At 39.0% G+C, this 23397-nt stretch overlaps 1 protein-coding gene across 1 annotated transcript in view; it reads left to right on the top strand.

Moving 5' to 3' along the window:
- RELN (reelin) overlaps window positions 1–23397 on the top strand; it is a 468247-nt gene that overhangs the window by 105295 nt on the left and 339555 nt on the right. The window contains exon 3 of the mRNA XM_032796143.2: window positions 11220–11355. Within this exon, the coding sequence (XP_032652034.1) occupies window positions 11220–11355 (136 nt within the window). The remainder of the gene's footprint in view (window positions 1–11219; window positions 11356–23397) is intronic.

Genomic DNA, 23397 nt, shown 5'->3' with positions numbered 1-23397 from the left:
TAGGGAGGTTGTGGAATCTCCATCTCTGGAGATATTTAAGAGTAGGTTAGATAAATGTCTATCAGGGATGGTCTAGACAGTATTTGATCCTGCCATGAGGGCAGGGGACTGGACTCGATGACCTCTCGAGGTCCCTTCCAGTCCTAGAGTCTATGAATCTATGAAATTCAGGGTAAATACACTGGTTTGAATTGAGTTACTTGGATTTACACTGAAGTAAGAAGCAGCAGAATCTGGCTATAGTTGCTACTGACAATGAACCTGCTAGGGGTTTGGTGCCTCTGACGGTATAGAGGTTCTTTCTCAAACTTGTCACTGACACAATAACTACCAAATGGTTTGTCTGATATTTGAGCTTCTAGGAGAAGCTGTAAAACTTAAAAATGAAAAGATTTAAGCTAATGCAAACTTTTCAGAAAATTGCACAAAAGCTATTCACACTGCTGAAGGGCTTAGGAGCCAGTTAACATAATTTATATAAATGGAGAAATTAATATAAACCAGAGATATAATATAAAACAGCCATTTTCCCAAAAGAGAATACACCGCTAAGTAAGGCCTGTGAAACTAGCAGTGCAGAATGAAAGTGCCAGTCTAACAGATTTGTATAAAGCGAAAGATATAGTAAAAGACAGCATTAGAAAGCTGGTAAGGATGCATTTAAAAATAGAAAGTGGATGAAGTGCAGATATCCGAAACCCGCAAAAAAAAACACAGAAATTGGGCTTTTGGGGGGCTTAATTGGCTTGTGAGTTGCTTGTTGGCTAGTTTTTGGCTTGTAACTTGGTGCTTGGTGTAGCTTATTGCTTCTTTTTTTTTTTTGATTAGCTCCCAGCAAGCAGGGGCAAGGTGGGGAGAGAGTTGGGGTGCACAGCAGACCCACCACAGTCCCAGACTGCACGTCGGAGAGACCTAGTCACATAGAGTGTATGGGTTCTTAGGGGTTGGCTTGTTGTGGCCTTGTTTTGAAATAGGATTAATTTGATATTTGGCTTATTGTGAAAGTTGGGGTGCTTATTTACCACCTGAAAGTTGGCAGCTGTGGTGAAGGGGCCTGGGAAAGTCTTAGAAAAGTGAATTTTCACTTTTATGACTTCAGTGGTAAGGTAGCTTATTAACATTTTCTATTTATATTAACTCCTGGTCCCTGTTTACTGTTGTTAAATCCATTTGCCTTAGAGCATTGTATGTCATATTGTTCTCTAAGGAGCAGTTACACATCAGCTGCAAATAATTAATCCACAGTGAACACCCTTAAACTGCCAATACATTATGTATCAGCATCCCCATAACCCCGTCCTTCAACTCACACAGACATCACACATTACACAAGGGATCTCATTCAGTGTTTTGGGGAATTATGCAGATTAGAGGGTATATTCATCTCCCAGTGCACTGGAATTTCTAAATGTGTAACTTCTGTTAATTTTATTGGGACTTCTATTCATAAATCTATGAAATGAAAATATACCACAAGCAGAGTCTAATAATAGGCCTCTGAGAAAGTTTTAAACAATCCTTTAAAAGTAGGACGTTAAAAAAAAACAGATTAAGCAGAATTTTCAAGGTTTAAGAATAAAATTTGTTAAATCTGTATATTATGGGCTCATTCTTGCAAACCCTTCCAAGCAAATTGATTACTATTGTAGTCAGTGTGCATGGTCATAAAACACTACATTTATAAGTGTATTCACAATCTGGCCCAGTCTAGTTCATGTCTGAATTCCAAATCATGTAATGGATCAGGAGTTGAACTCGTAATAAATTATTGTTTTTATATATAAAGATAATGTTTATAATTTTATATCCAGTAAAAGATTATAAAGTAGATATTAAAAGTCCTGCAACCTAATTCACATGGATGTAATGGTCCACTTACGGTGGATTCAGTTCCTCTGTCTAGGCCCTGGTTTGTTTCTGAATACCAGAATAGTTAAATATTTTACTTACAGAGTCAATTAAACTGTTGTCTACTTATTCATCTCTTTCATAAAGTTCATGTTAGTTTATGGGCAATATTTTCCACATTACTACGTGCACTGAAAGGCTTTATTGTTTAATAATGGAGAAGTAATAATAACAGTAAAATAATCCCAAGGCTTCAATGTAAAGCTTGTATGTTGATGGGTAGAAGACTCCATCTGCCAGAATTGCTAGTCTGTTCTTTTTTTCATAATATTTAATAATTTATCAAGTCATGCTGACCCTTAGCTGATTGCAAGAGCCAGGAAGTGCTTTAGAAGTCTGTTACATTCTATCAAACTAGATGTATGTTTTTCCCATGAAGCAGCATGTAACCATCCAGAAAAAATCAATCAGCAGCAATGTATTTTAGGTATGAGGATGCAGTTCACTTAGAGCCATTCCTGTAACCCATGTTCACTCTAAGTAGCACTTAAATGAGTAGTTCCATTGATTTTAATGAAAGTACTCACCTGAGTAAGGATTGCAGAGGGAGGCCCTTACTGTACATTTGGATGTAGTTTTTAAAAAAATAGTTTTTAATAGTTTTTATAGTTTAATAGTTCAGTTTTTTTAAAAAGGCAACTAAATGTTGATGTTTCCTTACACACATCAGTCCTTTTAGTGAGTATGTTATTAACACCAAATTCTTACATTCTTTTTTTAAATGCATATTTATGTAACAAAAAATTACTCAGGAAGGATTTTAATTTCCTTCCTACTGCTTTACAGAATTATAAAGCAAAGGTTTCTGAATCATGAAAAATGGTTGATAATGATCCACGGTAATGAGCTGAAATAGTCTTCAGTTGCAGTAATAAACTGGAAATAAAACATTACTTCTTTCATCATAGATAAACAGAGATCATATTCAATGAAAGACATATTTTGCAATAAATAGTATTTCTATGCACTTTGTGTGTACATTTAAATCTAAAATGTCTGATTTTCAATAATAATTTTCAAAGGAGCTAGGAGAGATTTTGAAGAGCAAGACATGTACAGCATCATTTTTTGATATTTTATAGAATTTTTCATTTTTGTGCCTTTGGCTGTCACTCCCAAATATGTAATTGAGACGGAGCACATATACCTGATGCCCAAGGTTCCCAGCTCAGAAGTAACAAGAACACTTAGAGTCTTTCATTTTACATTCTTATCTAATATTAACCTTTTCATTCATTGTCAGATTTGGTTTAAATAAAAGCAAGTCCTAAGCTTTCTGCTATCTGGTGTAGCATATAGAATGCTTTTACAATTTTGATGTATATCTTCAAAATGTTTGGGGAATATGCCAGGAATCTAGGTGTGCAAAAGAATTTTTTTTAAAAAATTTACTTTTTAGAACTTCATTTCCCATTGATCACCATTGCATAGTTGACACATACAACTCATGACTAATACAAAGACTTCCCTATGACTTTGTAAATTATGGTAGAAATGCATGTGTATCTCTGTGGGCTCATTAGTGCTCTTTAGGTACTCCCCAAACTCCTCAGATCACCAGGCTATACTCCTTTAAACAGTGCAGCATCCTTCTCCATGGGGGCCACTTGCAGGATGGGGATCCATGCCCCCACTTCCTGCCTTCCCTTTCCTGTTCCTATTAGAATGCTACATGGAGCACATGGGAAATGTTCACCAAGCTATATCGGAAAATGGCAAATCACTGGAGCTAAATGTTTTGGCAAAGCGCTCACTTCTAGGATCAGTAGGTCTGCATCCAAGAGCTTTGCAGCCCCTGGATCCATGTCTAGAGCTGAGTTTCTGGGGGCTGCTAGACACACAGCTTTGCAGCAGGGAACTTGCCAGCCCCCAGAGTCCTGGCTAGAGCTAGGTCGTTGAGGATTGCTAGATTCCCAGCTTTGCAGCAGAGAGCCTGACAGTCCCTGGAGGGGAGAGGGGTGGGGGAGGCTGTTAAGCTATGGTGTTGCTACAAAGGTGGAAGTGGTGCAGTCACACCCGGACCAACGAGATCATGGGGGCCCAACCAGCAGAGGATGCTTTACCTGTAGGCAGACTAGCAGCCCCTAGCTAGACTGCCAGGGGAGCTTTCCCATCCCCTCCCCAGCCTCACCCTGGCCCTAGCATGGGTAAGATCATGGCTATGGCTCAGGCACTAAGAGGCTTGGGGCTGCTCCTGACCACTGCTGGTGCTTTGGGCCCCGTGTGTCCTGTTGACCAGACAGCTGTTGGCCCCTGTCTTGGCCACCACCATGACCCTGGATTTGCCCTGTGGCCACGGCTTCAACAGTGAGGAGCTCATCCAGAAAGGTGTGGGAAGGAGGTGCACTGGGGTTTGTGATGGATGCTGGGGGCCAGGCAGTGGGTGCGGGATGGGGGTATAGAGTGCGGGAAGCCAGGCATGCAGGGGGTGTCTGGGTGTCACTATGTTTGAGCTGAGTGGCTCCCAAGGAAGGTTGCCAGGGCAAATTGGGTGCAGGTCCCCAGCCCTAGGGGGTGAAGGAGAGGGAGGCTGGAGAGAGAGGACCCCAACTTATTGTACGAGGTCCCTTTGGAGCCTTTTTATGCCACTGCAATAAGCTCCCAGTCCTATGGCACAGAGCCTGCCAGTCTGTGGAGCCCTGACTGAAGCCAGGGCTTTGTGGGCTGCTAGGCTACCTGCTCCATGGCAGAGATCAAGCCAGCTCCAGGACTCCCTGCTGGATTTATACTCTCCTTGTCATGATGCTGGAGCCCAGAAGTCCTGGGACTGGCTTACAAAGGTCTACTGTTCCAGGGCGTCCCCTTCAAACGGGCTGCCCTGGGACCAGGAACCCCACAGCTTCCAGACTCCCAGGTCGGCTAGCTCCTGGGCTTGCCTGCTCAGGGGAGAAGCTGAGGGAGCTAGCTGGTCCAGGAGTTTGGAAATCCTGGGGTTCCCAGCCTTGGGACAGTCTGGATGGCAAGGCTGCCTTGGAGCCACAGGCCCTGGGAGCCCTGGCAGCAGCTCAGTGAGACTGACTGGAATGTCATTTTCACATTTTGTTTCAGGAACAGTGTGTTTCAGTGTTTCCAAAACAAAATTTTGGATTCATTGGGAAATTTTGGTAAATTTGGTTTCGTTCCACTGTGGAACAAACCAAAATGTCAACAAAAAAAAACCCTGAAATTTCCTGCAGGCTGAAAAATGCACATTTTAGCCTGTTGTAATACTATATGCCCCTGGGGCACAGGGAGGAACTCAGGGACTGCAATTATGCTTGGCCCTTATGTGAACCATCTAAGCAGGGAAAAGAGTCTTTGCATCTTGCTCCTTCTTCCTCCTCTCCCTCCACGCCTATACGTAAAAGTCAGGCACAATATATCAGCTTCTTAAATCCTCATAAGGGTTTGGATTACAAAGAAGAGAAAATTCCTGACTTTTTAAAAAAGTCTTGTACCTGCTAAGTTATCTCCCCTCTGTATTTCTTACTGCATCTCTCTTCTATGTGTCTGCCTTTTAGGATACCAGCTCTTTTGTGCAGTGACTGTATTTTTGTGCATTATACAGGGCCAAGCATACCATTGGCACAAAATATATAATTTTTAAAATGAGGGAAATTTATACAGGAAAAACAGCTGTTGGGGTTAGAGGGGTTGAGCACCTGCAGCTCCTATTGATGGCAATGGCAGTTGCAGGTGCTAAGCACTGCTGGGATTTGTCCTATTATATTTTGGAGACAAACAAAACTCAGATAAATCTAGAGAGGGGAACTGGACTGTGGTAGTGTATGAAAATCCTCAACATAAATGAGCACACACTGTAACAGAGAAGAGAAAGGGAGTTCAGAGAGATGCTAATGACTTTCATGGAAGCAGTACATGTCTTAGAGCTGTGGATGCACAGCTGCCACAAAGCATTGAACATTCTTTGATAAACTAGATTCCCAAGGAAACACCTGGTTGTTTACAATTCTGGCTGTACAGATTTATACAAGATGGGTGAGGTGACTCAAAGAAGAACTCTGTGAAGCTTGGAAGCTTGTCTCTTCCACCATCAGAAGTTGGTCCTCATTCACCTTGTCTCTCTCATGTCCCGGGACCAACACAGCTACAACACTGTGAACAGATTTATACACATGGACATACAGATCTTCAAATATTATCTGATGGCTTTTACCTCCTTTTATCAATTCTTTGGATGGATGGATTTTTGCATCTCAGATGCATTCTAGCTGGCCAATAGGACATGCTGAGAATATGGTGACTACATGGTGCTTTGGATCAGAGCCAAACACCTTAAAATAAAGAGTGTTCTGTGTCAAAAGTTGTTTGTGGGATGCATAGAGCCATTCAGTGTTTTTTGAGAACTGTTGTATAATTAGTTATTTTTATTTCTAATTTATTGTTTTCAGTGGAAGCCTCCTTTATATTTGTGCTTGTTTATTTTCAACCCCTGAGCCAGCATTCTATTTGGGAAGAGTGTTTCCCATCAGGAAGTGAAATGCTGTTGCTTTTCATAGCAGAGGAACACAAGAACATTGGAGGCAAGTGGGAAATAATCACTGTGCATTTATTTTCATGAATTTTTAAATTATTTTTTCCAGTTCTTTCCACCACATGTTCATTATTTTCACCACACTGATTTTTCGTTAAGCTTCAGTAAGACGTTTAAGGAAGGGGGTTTATATATCATCTTGCTAAAGTTGTGACATGTTTTTTTTTAATGTTCTGAGTATGCTGATCTCCCTAATGGAGTTAATCACAGGGAGCACAGATACTGTAAGTAAATAGAATTGGTGATCTGTAGAAATGCTAAAGAATGAATAAAAAAAATTCTGTGGAAAAATTGAATGAGTTTCTTTTTTCATTGTTAAGAATTTTCCCAAGTCACTGCAAAGTGGCTCCTTTTACAAAAAATAAACATAAACTCTGAGGATGTTGTGTGTGCTTGGTGTACTATGTGCTTTTTCTGATGGTCAAGTGCCTAAAGCCCAGGAACGTCAGTAACCTTCAGGAAGCGTCTACAGAAGGAAAGAAGGGACAGGAGGAGGTTCCCCAAACTGCTACTCCTTCCCAACTTGTTGAAGGATGTACAGTGTTAGATCTTTGTCCTCTCCCACTTTCTAATTGGCTTTCGAAGAGAGTGGGACTTCTGTCCATCTCCACTCTCACTGCTGTTACTCTTTTGATTGAGCCATTTAAAGTCTATTGCAGGGGGTTCTCAGACTGGGTTTTGTGATCCCCTCAGGGGTTGCAAATTTGTTATATGGGGTGTCATGAGCTGTCAGCCTCCACACCCAACCCCAACTTGGCTCCAGCGATTTATAATTTATTTATAATTTATAATCGTGGTAAATATAAACAAAAGTTTTTAATTTCTAAGGGGAGTCACACTCAGAGGTTTGCTGTGTGAAAAGGGGTCACCAATGCAAAAATTTGAGACCCAGTGGTCTATAGCTTACTGCCAGTCAGCCAGTGGAGATCTGCTCCACTTCCAACTGTGCAGTCAGGGATCACTGTGCATGTGTGCTACCACCTCCCTAACATCAACTCTAAGGGCCCAACCCTGCACCACTGAAGTTAGTGGGAATTTTAACATGGACTTCATGAGAACAGGAGTTGACCCAAAGAGTGTAGGAATGGGTCAGAGACATGGACTCCCACCCCTGGGCAGGAGGCAAGTAGTTGCATGTGCACAACATAGCCACACCGAGGGGAAGTTGCCCTTTCAGTGCACCTGTAGCACTCTGCCGGTACAGATTCAAATTGGGTCCAGTGGCTGTAGTTGGAATTGAGTTAAGCCTAATGCCAATGAAAAACATGATTTCTTATGTGGCACAGATCTTGTTTTAATTAACAATTGAATTACTTTGGCAGTCGATTTCAGATTCACATATTAAATACATCTATAGAGAAGAAAGGAAAAATGCCACACAAAGGCCAGGTAATTTTAACAAAGTTTAACCACAAATATGTAAGAGCAAGCGTATGCAGAAAGCTGTAACAGCCTGGATATCTCTTCAGTAGTGTCACTGTTTTGGAGTGGGTAAATAATGATAAAGACCAGTCAGTCCTACAATACATTCTGGGTCATTTGGTAAGCTGAGCTCACTTGAACAAGATGCACTTTAATATAGCCAAATGCCAGATCTTACTTCTAGGAACAAAGAAAGTAGGTCACACTTATAGGATGAGAGACTGTATTTGGAAAGCAATGACTCTGAAAGAGACTTAAGGGTTATTGTGGGTAAACCAACTGGATGTGAGCTGCCAGTGCCATGTGGTGGCTAAAAACTAATATGGGCCTTGTGTGAATAAGAAGGGATGGAAATAGGGAGGTGTTATTATCACTGTATACCACATTAGTAAGATCCATATTGGAATACCATGTCCAGTTCTGGATGTTGACAAATTAGAAGGAGCTTAGAAAAGAGCTACAATAATAATTTGAGGTCTGGAAAATCTTTTGTTCAGTGGAAGACTAAAGAAGCTCATTTATTTAGTTTACTTAACAGATGACCTGATGGTATATAACGTACCTACAAGGGGAGAAGATTTCTGATAGTTGAGGGTAGAGCTGGTTGAAGAACAGATTTTTGGGTTTGATGGCCGTTCCAAAAAAATAAAAATAAAAATATTTTTGAGTCGACCCAAAACCAGATTTTTCAGAATTTTCAGTGAATTGAAAAGTAAAAAACAATTTTAAATATTTTGTTCAAACCAAAATGAAAACTTTCCTTTAAACTAAAATTTTTATGTTTTTAGATTAAAAAAAATAAAATATAAACAAAATTGCAAAATAAAAAGCCTTTTCAAATAAACAAAAATGTTTTGTTTTGAAAATGTCTAAATGAAACATTTTTGGTTTTGTTAGAATTTTTATTTGACGGGCAGTTTGTAGGGTTTTCTTTAACTGAAATAATTCAGTGACACTGACACGAATTTGCAACATGTTCTGATGTCATTAAATCTTCATTTTTTGCCAAAAAAGTTTTGGTTAAAAAATGTCATCCAGCTCTAGTTAAAGGGCTCTTTAACCTAGCAGACAAAGACAAAGGCACAACAAAATCCAGTGGCTGGAGTCTGAAGCTATAGAAGTTCAGGTTGGAAATAAGGTGCACATTTTTAACAGTGAGGATAATTAACCAATGGAACAATTTATATATGTGGATTTTCCATCATTTGAAGTCAGTAGTGGATGTCTCTAAAAAATATGCTGTAGTTCAACCAGAAGCTATAGGGCTGATTAGGATTTACTGGGTGAAATTCTGTGCCGCTTATGAGTAGACTGGATGATTATAATGATGCCTTCTGGCCTTAAAATCTGTGAATCTTCTGTACCTCTGGGATTGAAGGTGTGTGTTGAGTATTTAATACTCATGTTCACAATCTGGGAACCTGGTCAATTCCCTGCTGCTTTTAGATGTTGCAATAATGGCCTAAAGGATATCCCCCCCCCCCCCATCTGTTTCTGGGTAGAAGGTTGTGATTGTTTGTTACGGATATACACACTTCACTATGATCATCCATGCCTTAGTGTCGCCTCTAGATTACTATTCACAGGTTTATTCCTTGAATTTATCTAGAATTTGAAGCTGGTGCAGAATTTGTCAGCTCACTTTTTAAGCTGTGTATCTCACCCTGAGTCATTGTCCATGATCAGCACTAGCTGCCTGTTGCCTCCTGAGTAGATTTTAAGGTGTTGGTTTTGATCTACAAAGCCCTAAATGATTTACTTGAGAGACCACTTTTCTCTCTGAACAATAGTTGCAATCTCTGAAGATAGTCAAGTTGGAGCTCCTTTGGCTTAATAAAAACAATGAGGAGTCCAGTGGCACCTTAAAGACTAACAGATTTATTTGGGCATAAGCTTTTGAGGGTAAAAAACTTAGTGGGTTTTTTACCCATGAAAGCTTATGACCAAATAAATCTGTTAGTCTTTAAAGTGCCACTGGACTCCCCGTTGTTTTTGTGGATACAGACTAACACGGCTACCCCTCTGATACTTGGTTTAATAGAGAGGATGCTGCTGAGTATTCTTCACGAAGGTAACTCCAGCTTTAAAAATCACTCCAGCTGTGATCCCACATGGCTGGAATCAGTAGGATATGTTGCAAAGGTCACCTGTTTGCTTTTGAGGAAGATCTAGAATTCTCAGGAGAATGGCAAAGGGGTTTTTTGTTTATTTTCTATGCTTGGTCATTGTTGGTTGGGTGAGTAAGAGATTAAGCATAATTGCTAGGGTTGCATTTCATAAGAATTGTACTTCAAAACATTTGTCCAGAAGCCTAGAGCCAGTGTTGTCTATTCTTATCAGAACTGAAATAAATAAACCTGAGAATAAATACCAACTCAATATAAGCATTTTGAAGTATAATCACATAACATCTAACATGAACATTTTTATACATGAATGTACTGCTCCCATTTGCTTTCCTTTTTAATCAGACTCACAATATGCTTAGTCAATGTGACTGTTTTCTGAGTTGAAGGGTCAATATTTGAAGAAAGTAATGAGAAACAAGGTATTTACTTTTGATAACTGCATTATAAAGGACAGTTTAAACATTTAATGTTTAATGTACCACGTAGAAAAGATTAAAGATGTAATAATTCAATTGAATAAGAATGCCTTCAGTTTCAGGGCACAATTCCAGTGACTTCAGATAGCAAGCCCAAAGGTGTTAAAAATAATGGAACTGTGCACTAATTTGTAAGCAACAATAAAAGGGATCTGAGTAGAAGAAAGGTTGCTGTCGGCTAGTGTTGTTGCTTTGTTTTGTGATACAATTCTTTTATCTAATGATGAACTACAGTGAATTCCAAAGAGTTGTTTATGTAAGACATCCACATTCAAAAATACATAAAAAGTTGTTGCAACAAAATGAAAATGAATTTAAAGTGATAGAACTCTTATAAAAATTGCTAAATTTGTTGGTAGAGTTTTTTGCATTCTTTTAAAGATTATGGGCCAGATCCTTAATTTGTGCAAATCTATGAAGATAGTGGAACAACATCGATTTACACCATCTGAAGACCTGGCCTTTTGGGGAAAAAAAAACAAAAATAAACTCAATGTTACTGTGTCATGAAAAATAATGATTGCAAATTGTTTGGGCCACATTCAACGTTGGTGAAAGCAGAGGGCAACTCCACTGACACTAGTGGAGTTAACTTTGACTATACCATGACCTTTTGGTCTTGATTTCCATATTGTCATTCCTGAAAGCAAAATGTTGTAGATGTAGATACATTACATAACACTATTAAAACATTGCAATGACTCATTGAAATATGCTGCTTTTTATCCTACCTTTCTGTCTTTCTCTTAGGAATTATGTCCGATCGCCAGTTTGGAAATCAGTTTATGTGCAGTGTGGTTGCATCTCATGTGAGTCATCTACCAACAACAAATCTCAGTTTCGTTTGGATTGCTCCACCTGCAGGAACAGGCTGTGTGAATTTCATGTAAGTTTGTGGAACAATTATCAAAAAGATTGTTTTATTGTTGAAAGGCTAAATAAATACAATAAATACTAGTTCAGTATAAACAGTTTGAAGTACAATCACATAACTCTCCCATGAAATTTTTTTACATGAATATACTATGCTGCCATTTGCTTTCTTATTAATCAGAATAACAATATGTTTCGTCAATGTGACTGTTGTTTGCAAATAGTTAAACTGTCCAAACTGTCTGCACTATAAACTTCCAAATATAAGGATTATGGGCTCAGTCCTGCAAAGTGTTGAGTTCAACAGGAATTAAGCGCACTGAGCATCTTGGAGTTGACCAGCACCTGGCAGAATCAGGCTCTTATACTTTAAGGAGTGAAAGAATTAGGTAAACATTTTCTCACTTCACTTCTCGATGCCTTTTCCCATTTACACAGGGTTGGAGGTACCCACTATTCTTCACCATTCTTTCCAGTCCATAACGGCTTTGTAGGTCTTGGAGTTCCGGTCCTTTTCTCTTCTAACTTCCCTTGACAGAGTCTTTCCATCATATCCTCAGTCTTCCAGATCCTTTCTTGTTGTTGTCTTCTCCCCACACTTTCTTTGCTTGTCATTCTTTACCCATTCATATCACATACGCAGCCCACCTCAAATGTGCACTGTCCAGCCTATCTATCTCTGAGAGTCCCAAGTCCATCGTCTCTTTAATTTTTTCCATGCACACTCTGTCTACCCTCCGTTTGCCTGCCTTTCTCCTCAGTATATTATGCCTGTGAGAATTCCGTGCCACTGCGTATACGCAAAATTCATTTTTTCCACAGAAAATACATTTTGTCCAAGAAGTGCTGCAATTCTGCCTTTTGCCCACCAGACGCTGCTATGGCATTAGAGCAGCCAGCAGCATGGATGCAGCCAGCTGTTCTAGCACCGCAGCAGCTTCTGGTAGGCAAAAGTTGGAACTGCAGCATTTCTGGGACCTAATGTATTTTCTGTGGAGAAAAAAATATTCTGTGCATGTGCAGGTGCAGAATTCTCCCAGGAGTTGAAGTTCATCACAGCACCCTGTCCACAGACCCAGGTTAAGACAGTCACAGTGGGGCACATGGGGCTGCTGGCAGGAAGACCAGGAGATGCAAAATCTGTGTGGAAAGATGTTCTCTGCTGGATTTTTTCACCTGTGTATGCTCACATACAGGTTTCCTGTTGTTTTGTCCTTTCTCCTCTCTGCTTGATGACTCAATTTACTGCTTAAATACACATTAATGCAAACACACACTCCTTTGTTAAGGACAGGCCTGTTTGACCAGTTTGGTGCTATATGAGTTTTGAACATACACTTTTAACATCATATGCAGGAAGTTTATAGCTTCACACATATGTTGCTATGTATATTTCACCATAAGATTGACCAGCTAGTTATGAGTTTTCAAATTATACCTTACAAGGCATACATTTTACAGAGATGAGTACAATTGTGTGTATAGTGCAAATACAAGGATGTGTTCCGTCACAAGCAGATCATCAACATACATCAGTTTTCTCTGTCTCCACAGGCTCAGTTATTTTACTAATTAACTGCATAGGTAGGATGAAGAGAAGTGGACTCAGCACACTGCCTTGTCTCAATTTCACGGTCACCTCAAAACTCTCCGAAATTCCATGTATTGTTATCATCTTAGCTCTTGACCCTCAATACAGCTACTCTGTCATATCCATTTCTTGCAGTCCCCCTCCCACCCATTTCAGTACCCCAGACACCAGCTCATCTAGAACCAAGTCATGCTTTCTCAAGAGCAGTTATGTGTGGTGTAGCAAGAGTGGTGTAGTAGTAGCCCTGTCGGCCGGTAGATATTAGCGAGACAACGTGGGTGAGGTAATATCTTTTATTGGATGAACTTCTGTTGGTGAGAGACAAGCTTTTGTGCCATACAGAGCTCTTCTTCAGATCTTGGTGAGATACTCCCAGCATCACAGCAAAATGCAAGGTGGAACAGATTGTTTAGCATAAGTCGTTAGCATATATTATAAGGGGACCATTTAAGGTAGAGTGGTCCATTAATACCTCTTCAGTCAAAGCACAAAAAGAAGGGGTTAGTGGGTTATAGATTGTTGTAATAAGCCATAAATCCAGTGTCTCTGTTCAGGCCATGATTTTTAGTGTCTAGCAAAGTAATGAATTTAAGCTGCCAAACTCATCTTTTGAAAGTGTGCAGGTTTCCTTTCAGGATGAGGACTGATAGGTCAGATATAGAGTGATTGCTTTGTGCAAAGTGTTCACCCCTGGGTGATAGGGTGTTATGCTCTCCATTTATCATTCTTTCAAACTTCTATCTCACTGCAAATATTGCATGTATAGTACCCTTCCCTTCTTCAAGCCATGTTGTCCTTTCATATATTTTCCTTCACCTTGCACCTTAACCCTTACCTTCAAAACTCTCTCAAGAACTTCAAGAGGTTGATTTAGCAGGATGATGACCTGATAGATACTATGATTCTTTGCACAATCCTTAACCTTTCAAAGAGAGACAATCAGTTCTGTTCTCCAGTCATCTGGTATTGTGACAATCCCAGGAAATGCATAATCGTCTGTGAAGCCACTTTATTCCAGTATTTCTAACTGTTCTGATCAAATCAGCAGTTATCTCATCTTCACCAACTGCTTTACCATTCTTCATCTTATTAAGTGCTTTTTCTACCTCCTATACAGAGATCAATACCATTTGAGGTTTCTCTGTAATTGTCGGTGATGCTTGCACTCACAACTCTCTCTTCTTATTTAACAGTCTTTGGAAATACTTTTTCTAAACCTCTACCATCTTTTTAGGTTTCAGAGTGGTAGCCGTGTTAGTCTATATCAGCAAAAAGAATGAGGAGTACTCGTGACGCCTTAGAGACTAACAAATTTATTTGGGCATAAGCTTTCATGGGCTAAAACCCACATCAGAGCATCAGTGGAAAAACTAGGGACTGATATATATACACAGAAGAACGTGACAAAATTGGGTGTTGCGTACCATCTAATGAGACTAGTCTTAAGTGGGCTGTTATTCAGCAGGAAAAAATCAAATGCTCATCCTGCATTATGCACTACAAATTTTTTTTCCCTGCTGAGAATGCCACCTTAATTACGAGTCTCATAGATTGTATGGCAAACACCCATTTTTTCATGTTCTCTCTCTATATACTATATTCTTCAAGTAGTGTTTTCCACTGCATGCACCGATGAGTGCGTTCTTAGCCCAAAAAGTTTATGCCAAATAAATTTTGTTCATCTTTTTGAGGTTCATACCACACAGGTCTCATCTCAGACCTAAACATTTCTCCATATCTTTGGTGTTGTTGTTGTTCCTTGGATTCTTAAAACCAGGAAAAATAAACCATTCCCCTCTTCCCCCCTCCAGACTTTCCCTCCCTGGCTATCCTGAGAGATACTGATCCAACCTCTTTAAATCACAATACAGAGAAGCATGTCCCTTCCCTTCCACAAAGAGGCAAACAGAGTTCAAGGAAAACAGAGAGAGATTCTATCTCTCCCCCTCCTGTCTCCCCCCCAGTCCTGGTGAGTTATCCCAATCCCCTGGGATAAAACAAGGAAACAAGAAAAAGATCAATCAGGTCTCTAAAAAGAAATCTTTTAATAAAAGAAAGGAAAAAGTAAAGAATTATCTCAGTAACTTCAAGATGTAAATATTACACACACTAGAAAGAAACTTTCCCCCCAGTACCAATACAAATCAGAAAAATATTCCCAGCAACTACACATATAAAAGTTAACCAGCCAGATCCACACTTGCAAATAAGAGTAAAACAACAAAAAGCCTAAAATCGCCTTTTTTTACTCACTATTCTGAATAGATAAGAGACTGTAGCAGGGAGATTGGAAGAGACCTGGTTTCATTTCTAGTCCTGTCCAGGACCCCGAGAGAACAAAACCAAACCCAAAAAACCACAAACAAAGGCTTCCCTCCCTTTGAGAGTTGAAAGTATCTTGTTTCCTGATTGGTCCTCTGGTCAGGTGTTGTTTGTTAACCCTTTCCAGGTGAAAGAGACATTAACCCTTAGCTATCTGTTTATGACAGAAACAAAAATGGTGTGGGGTTCAATTTGTAGGTTCATCCAGGTTTTTGAAAGCCTGGCATTTGAGTACGAACTGATTCTTCTAGTCATCGATCATATTGTGGATGTAAATGATCAACTGATAATTAGTTATCCAGTGACTGTGTATATCACTTCATATTTCCACTCACTTTGTGTCCATTCTTAATCCTAGGTATTTAGTAAATGACAGCTCTGTTTTGATGTTGTCCAGATTCCAAGTCTTGACGTAAAACAGAATAAACCTATCATACTGAGATATCAGAAAATCTTAATAGCCAACAACTTTATATTTTTTTCTTTTGGGTAATCCAGTTTGCTTACTACATGCAAAATCCAGTTTATTAATTCTCCAACTGATTCTCTCCAGTAATTTTGTTTTAAAAGCCTGAATCATCATTAGGTTATATTGTGCCATATTAAGTGCTGTCAGAGTTGCAAAGCATAACTTATCCTCATATTCTAGCAATGTAATATAATTTTTGTATGCCACCTAAAAAAAATTAGAAAAAGCAATTTCCATTCATCCAGCCTAAAATTTTGGTAAATTAGGTCTTTGAAGGGAAACACACCTACAGTAGGGTTGGAAATGGAAATATTTCAGGCCTGACTCATTCATAAATCAAATTAAAGCCAGACTATACCATAATTGTATAGGTAAACAATTCAAACAGTTTGAGGTTTCTAAGGCTTTCTACGTATATGTCTTTTGTCACTCAGAATAGTGGCATCTGTTATATTAGTCAAAATGAATTGTGCTGTCTGTGTTTTAGATGAGGATTTTTTTTCCTTTCTACCACCACTGACAAACTGTGGATATCAAGGTTCCACATACTCTTACTGAAATCTTAAGTTGTTCTTATATTTAAAAAAGTGGGTGGGTTGGTTGGTTGGGAACATAAGTGCAGGTGAGTAATGTAATGACTACTGATAGGCTGCTTTTTAAATTTTAGTCTTTAATACTATTCTGTACTAACAATGTGGCATTCTTTCTATTCTTAGGACACAGTGATCATAGATCGGATGTTAATATATCACAAACTGCAGTGACTATCCTATTTTTTTAACCTCAAATACTAAACTGGAATCAGAAAGTAGTTAAGATTAATGATGGTGGCCTTTTCGGAATATATACATGCCTCTTTATTTTCATGATTCAACTAGAGCCGCTTCCTATAGCACATAGCATTGCACAGGAGCTGTGCATAGTGACTCAAAGGAAATTTACTTTTACATCATCGCAAGTTATTATTATTATTTATTATTTGTATTATCATAGCTCTTAGGAGCCCTAGTCATGGATGTGGACCCCATTGTGCTAAGCACTGTACAAACAGAACAAAGAGACCATCCCTGCCTCAAAGCGTTTATAATCTAAATAAACAAGACAGATGCAGGGCGGGGGAAGGGATAGAACACACAGACAAAGAGAACAAATGTCATCTTAATGCCACAGTTTTGTTTATTTTTACTTTGTTTGGGTTTAGTTAGCAGGGGATCAACTAAATGGAAAGAAAAATGAAGGGAAGAAGATGAGTGGGACAGGTGCGGAGTGAAGCTGAGGTGAAGAGACTGTGGAAGAAAGGGAGGAGTAGGGTAAGGTTGAAGCAGGCAACTAATCAGCGCAGAGCAGAGAAGGTCCTGTCAAAACTTCAGAAAGATATCCAAGAAGCAAAGATCCCAGCTTTGGGTGCTTCTGTCCCAGTGGCTGGAGATGCTGGCTAGCTCATCTTTGCAGTTTATGCCCAAGCCCATGTGGCAGGGCAGGGGAGGGGGAAGACATTGCCTGAGTCCTGGTGCCCCCAGAGTAGGGGGTTTCCTCTGTAAGGTTCTGGGTCTGGCAGGGTGCTAGTGGGAGAGGTGCCTTGACTGGGCCCCATTTTCCTCACTTTTCCTTATTGCAGCAGTCCCTGCTTTGGCCACTTCTCCCCAACTGGCTAAAGATTCTGGCTACCATTGACAAAATATTGTCACTGCGGTTTTTTGCATTTGTTTAATTTCCATGTTCTGAAAAGTTAACTTAATAAAAGACTTCATAACTAATATAACTTTCATAATAGCTGCAGTATTTTTATTGGCCTCATACACATTCTGCAGGTTCTATAACAAATACAAAGCAAAAAGTAGTAAGTGGGACATATTGTTGCTGCTGTGTCTAGCTTTACTGGAGTACTGTACCACAAAATAATAACTCCTAAAGAATGGCATTATTTTGCTGCTAGTTGCTACCCTGAAAGATATAGTAACACAAAATTATTCATTTTTCCATATTTCTCCTTCTCTCTCTTTAAAAAAATGTAAAAGATCAAGTGTTGCAGAAATAAGAACTGAAAATGTTACATCAAATTTTACGACACTCTTAACCAAATAAATAGATGCCAATATTTACTCAGTTGCAGAAAAAGTATAAACTCAGATGGCCACATTCAGACAGATATAAGTGAATATGCAACTCTACTGAAATCAATGGATTACACCCACTTACACCATATCGGATTTGAAACTAGCAGTGTGAATAGTGGATTTTTTGGTTTACTGGCAATTCCAAAGATAAAAATAAAAATATCTAGGTCAAAATTTTAAGTGAAACAAAAAGTAAAACAACATTGTGTTTGATCAGAAAAAAACCCATTTCATTTCAATTTCCAGCATTTTTTAAAATTAAAAAATGTAAAAAAAAAAAAATAAAGTAAACTTCAAAACAAAAGGCTGTTTTGAATTGAAAAATTAAAATCTTTCTTTTTGAAAATTTCAAAAGGAATATTTTTATTCTGAATTTTGTTCCCCCCCCCCACTGAAATAATTTGGCAAATAGAAAGAAATTGTCAAAATATTTCATCTGCACTTTTCTGTCAAAAAAAAGTTTTGGTCCAAAAATTTACATTTGGAGAGATATAAGTGGAGATGGAAAGTTCTATTTTCCAATTCAAAACAACCTTTTGTTTTGAAGGTTCCTTTGTGTAATGATTCCTCCTCCCAGCTAACTGAAAGTATAGAAACTGTTAATCCAGCTCTAGTCCATACTTTGAGTTAGCTGGGAGGAGGAATCATTATACAAAGAAATCCAGAGCAGGATATGAAGATGTTTTTCCTTCTTTCTACCCCTATTTTATTTCCTTTTCTTCTCAGATGTTTGTTTCTCTTTTAAAGGATTGCTCATGAAATAATTGTTGGTCCTACCCAAGTCTGGGATTTTCAGGTCATGTATAGGAGTGGTGACTTTCCAAAACATGTTTTTGCTAGCATTTTGCATTGAATTCCCTTCTTCCTAAACCAGTATTTTATATAATTTTCACTTTCAAGGACAGTTGGAAGACAGGTCTATGAAAAACTAAAAGTTACTATAACTGCAGATTTACATTTAAACAAATTTACAGTGGGTTTTCAAAAGCCCTCAGTGCTGCAATAAAACTGTTCCCACAGATACCGATGGGAATTTTCCCATTGACTTTAATGGGAGCACAGTTAGGCCATCAATGATCACTATGGAAACCCTACCTTTAATTGTTTATATAAACAGTTAATGTATACACTAGGGAAGGTACCTGTCCAAGGAAAATGTAAGCAATTTATGTTTCTGAATCATCATCAAACATCCATAGTCTACTGAGCACCACTGCACCAGCCAGAGTGACCACAATGACCTACATCGTGTAGTGAAGTTCCCGGATCTGGCTCAACCCTGTAAATCCACGAATCTCTGGGTCAGCCCTACGGGCAGCAACATATAGGAACAGTGCATGCACCCCTTTACCTATTGATGGAGAGCTTGAGAGCATGATGTATTGGGGCATTTTTGTCCATCCTTGTGACTTGGCTGAAGAGCTTACAATGCTGCTTTTTTAATATAATGAGTGATTGATAGAAGGCCAGATCTCTGCAAGATTATTATATTTCTCACAAAGTCAAACCACTGTATGCTCAGGATTTGGTGTTGACCGCATGTGTGGAATGTCTCTAACCACTCCAAATCTGCTTGTAAAAGGATCCTGGTTTTTGACCAGTATAGTGATAGAGATAGTATATAGGTTTTATAGATCTGGAACTTTGTCTCAGCATGAAGACATTTGTGCATCCATAAATGAGACATGGACTTCATGGAAGGGATGGAAAGATCTATTTGTCAAAGAAAGTCCTGTTTGCTGCAACTATTTGAGCTGTGCTTGGGTTCTGGTGGCCCAACTCTGACGTTCTGGACCTTGATCGTCTGCCATGACATATTCAATCCCATAGTGTGGGCAATGTCTTATAGACCTTGGGAGATGCAGATGAAATTCTCTGACTTCTCCACAGGCAAGGTACTATCACTGGCATAGTCCTGGTTGGTGAACACTTCTTGACCAACCTTGATTCCAAGGTGTGAAGCAGCAAATCCTAATATTCAGTCAACAGCTCAGCAGAATAGTGCCAGGTCAAGAATACAACTCTGCTGCACATGTGAGGCTGTGCAGAAACGTGGTGAAAGCTGTGATCCAACACACACTTTCACACCAATACAGGTATGAAGATTACGCACCATGCCACTGCTGAAACAATCGGCTTCGGATGGTCTCTCAAGAAACCTTGGCCTTCTGAAGAGTTCTTGCTATATTAGCAAAAAATGCAGAAACACACAAACAGGGAGTTGTCCAGGAACATAAATAGCTGAAAAGCATATTCCAGGCCACGGCAAAATGTGACCATGAGGTCTACATCAACTAACTGGCTGACAAAGCCTAAAGTACAACAACCTGCATCCTGCCTGAACCACCACATACTTGCCTGGTAGCTGTAAATAGCCTTCTAACATCCCCCTCACAAAACCAGACAGCTCTCTTTGCTCATTGATAGATGAGGTCCTGGACTGATAGGAAACACATTATGAAAGCTCACTGAACTACACACCTGCTGACAGCTGTCCAGAACTAAATGAACCACATGGCTGCAGACGTAGGTGCAAGCACTGATCCTCTGTCACTTGAGGAATATGCAAAGCCATCTAAAAGTTATGGAATGGACATGCTGCTGAACCTGATAGTATTCCACCTCAGCTGCTCAAAGGTGTCTTGGAACCAGTGAACAACTGCCTGCATCCACTTAAAAGTGTGGGCTTCAGGCAAAGTACCAGCATCATATGTCCATGTATGAGGGCAACTACAGGCTGATCTCATTCCTCTTCATCACTGTTCTACCTGGTAGGATGTAGCTGCTCTTTAACAGACATCTTGACAAAATTAACTTTTAAACAACACGTCACCATTTTTAACTGCTAATCTAGTTTAAAAATTAGTGTGACTTTAATACGTATGAAATGTGCCAGAATGAGTACCCGGGAGACTGTTTATTAACAGAACAGGAACAGCACAGACAGCAGTAATGCAAGTCTCTCCATGCTGTTGCCAGTATGTCTGTCTCAATTCAGCCTCTGTAGCCATTCAGTCCTTGACCTCTGCTGAGACTGATAACAAAGTTGCTAATTAGTGCCAGTTATGGGGTGGATTTTTTTTTAATGTTGATACTTCTGCCCTGAGAACTTGACAGAAACCACCAAACCAATCTTTCACAGGCCACCTAATAGCTATCCTATAGTAACAACACTACTGACCTGAGGTGGAGTTCACCAGACATACATGTGTAGGAAAACAAAAAACACAATGAATTCAAGTTAGTAGCATCCACGCTTAGATTAATGACATGATTTAAAATATTGTAATGTCTTTATTTAGAAACAGTTTAAAAGACTTCAGGAGTGAATTAAATAATCTCCAGTTTAAGACTGAATTTCAAGTCATCATTATGTTCTGACTTTGGTCATTCTATTAATCCTACACTCTATTATTCATTGGAGCATGGTCTCTCATTTACACTGTCTAGCTTCACCAAAAGGTCATCCTTTCAATTTAGGACCAATATTGTATCTCTTTGTAGCTCTTAATCATCTCCATTTCTTACTGTAACCATCATCCCTTAACCCCAGCCAGGCAGGTATGTGAGGAGTATCTTCATTACTGATATGCTTAAATGCCAAGGGCTGGGGAATGGGAATACCAAGATCATTTCTGAATGTTAGGGGCAGATCCACCTCTTACTTAAACTCATGTTAATCAGAAGTAACGTGATTGAAGTCACTGGAGTTATACTATTGTAAAATCAGTGAGAGGAGAACCCAGGCCCTTATAGTGAAATCTTGTCACTATTGAAGTCCATAGCAAAACTCCCATGGAGTAGCACCAGGATTTCACCCTTGGTCTCTCTGTGCTCTGTTAGAGCTCAATCCTAAAAGGGACTGAGCACATTCAACTCTCATTGAGGTCAATGCAAGATTAAGTTTCTTCTCTTCTTTTCTCAGCCCAGTTCTGTTTATAATTGTATGTAGTCTGATTATTCATGTTATGTGTAGGATCATGTGGATACACACTTATACTGCAATTCACATAGGGCTAGATTCTGATACCTTTATTCATGCTCTCTCTTGACTCATGCTTTACTCTCTTTACACTTTACTCCATAGGTAGTCCCATTGAAATCAGTGGGTACTATATATCATGAGTAAAGGTATCAGAATCTGGGCCATAGTGATGACATGCATTAATTTTACAAGATCTGTTCTGTCTCTGTGCAATATCAGATAATGAACTATGCTTAGATTGGCAGCACTTGAGCTATTGTTTATTCTTGTTGTCTAAATATCTCAATCAATCAACAAAATACATAGTGGCACTCTTTTACAAATACATCGTTTATGAAAATGAAAAGTACAGATATTTCCAAGCAGTAGAAATCTTCTGATAGCAGCTTAATATGATACATTTGAATATTTCCCTGTCTTCCCACCAGAGATATTTAAAGATGAACACTGGCAATGTAAATTTTAAAAATATTTAATGTCGAGTAGAGTAGTTTTGTTGGCAAAATTTGGGACTGATCCTAAGATGTGCTGAGCACTTGTGACTCCCAACCAATGGGAGTTGTAAATGCTGATTACTTTTCAAAATCATGCCCTTTATTTGGCCAATAAGTCATTTTACTGTTTGTATGGAAATTTGCATAACATAATATCTTTCTATTAAAATTTGCCGTTTGTTCTTTGAGCTCACACTAACCTAGTTAAGCCCCTGCTTGTATTGACTCCTTTGCAAGATGATACATAACATTATAGCTTAGATTGTTAGGACGGGTGCTTTTATAGATAGCTTCACTTACCAGTTTGTGGAAGTGATAAGGATGACCTCAACTGCAAAAGCAATTTGTTCTTTAATCACTGGAATAATTTACTACTGAAGTCTCTAAATATAATATTATAGAGCAATATTCAGTGTGTTATAGAAAAATATTCCTTTCTATGTGTTTAGAAGTGTATATGTGTCATACATTTCTTTTTTTAATTAGTCACTGAAGAAAATATCATTTTGATTGTTTCTATAAGCACATTGCACGTAACTTGTATGCTAACCTGGAGATTAAACCAGTGTATTAACCACCCATCCTGTGGGGTGTTACTGCCTATTTAAGTATTTATCAAGCATATGTGACAGATTCTGATTGCAAAATGTAAGGTATTATTATTATTAGAGCTTGTGGTCATAAAAAATTCCTTTCAAATATGAGCTGAATTTGTTAACTTACACAGTGTTGTTTTCCTGAATCTGTAGGTAGCATATAACAATGGATCTAAGAGATTTGAACTGACCCAGTCATCTTGATGCATTGTAAATTAAGTCTAATGAAATACCAAAATACTCTTATTTTCTAATAACTTTGTTGCCTAATTTGCACAGTTAGTGGAATCATGTGTACATACCAGGTACTTGCATGTGCAAGTGGCCAAAAAGGGGCAGAAATAGCTGTGGTCCTACAAGTTCCTTTCCTCATTTTTTCCCTTAAGTAAAGCTGAATGTAACAGTAACTTACTAAGGGATAGGTTTCAGAGTAGTAGCTGTATTAGCCTGTATCTGCAAAAAGAACAGGAGTATTGTGGCA

Source organism: Chelonoidis abingdonii, chromosome 1 (genome assembly GCF_003597395.2).
Source record: "Chelonoidis abingdonii isolate Lonesome George chromosome 1, CheloAbing_2.0, whole genome shotgun sequence".
In the NCBI taxonomy this organism is placed as follows: Eukaryota; Metazoa; Chordata; order Testudines; family Testudinidae; genus Chelonoidis; species Chelonoidis abingdonii.
Note: the sequence above shows the minus strand (reverse complement) of the source record. Positions and strands in the feature narration are given on the sequence as shown.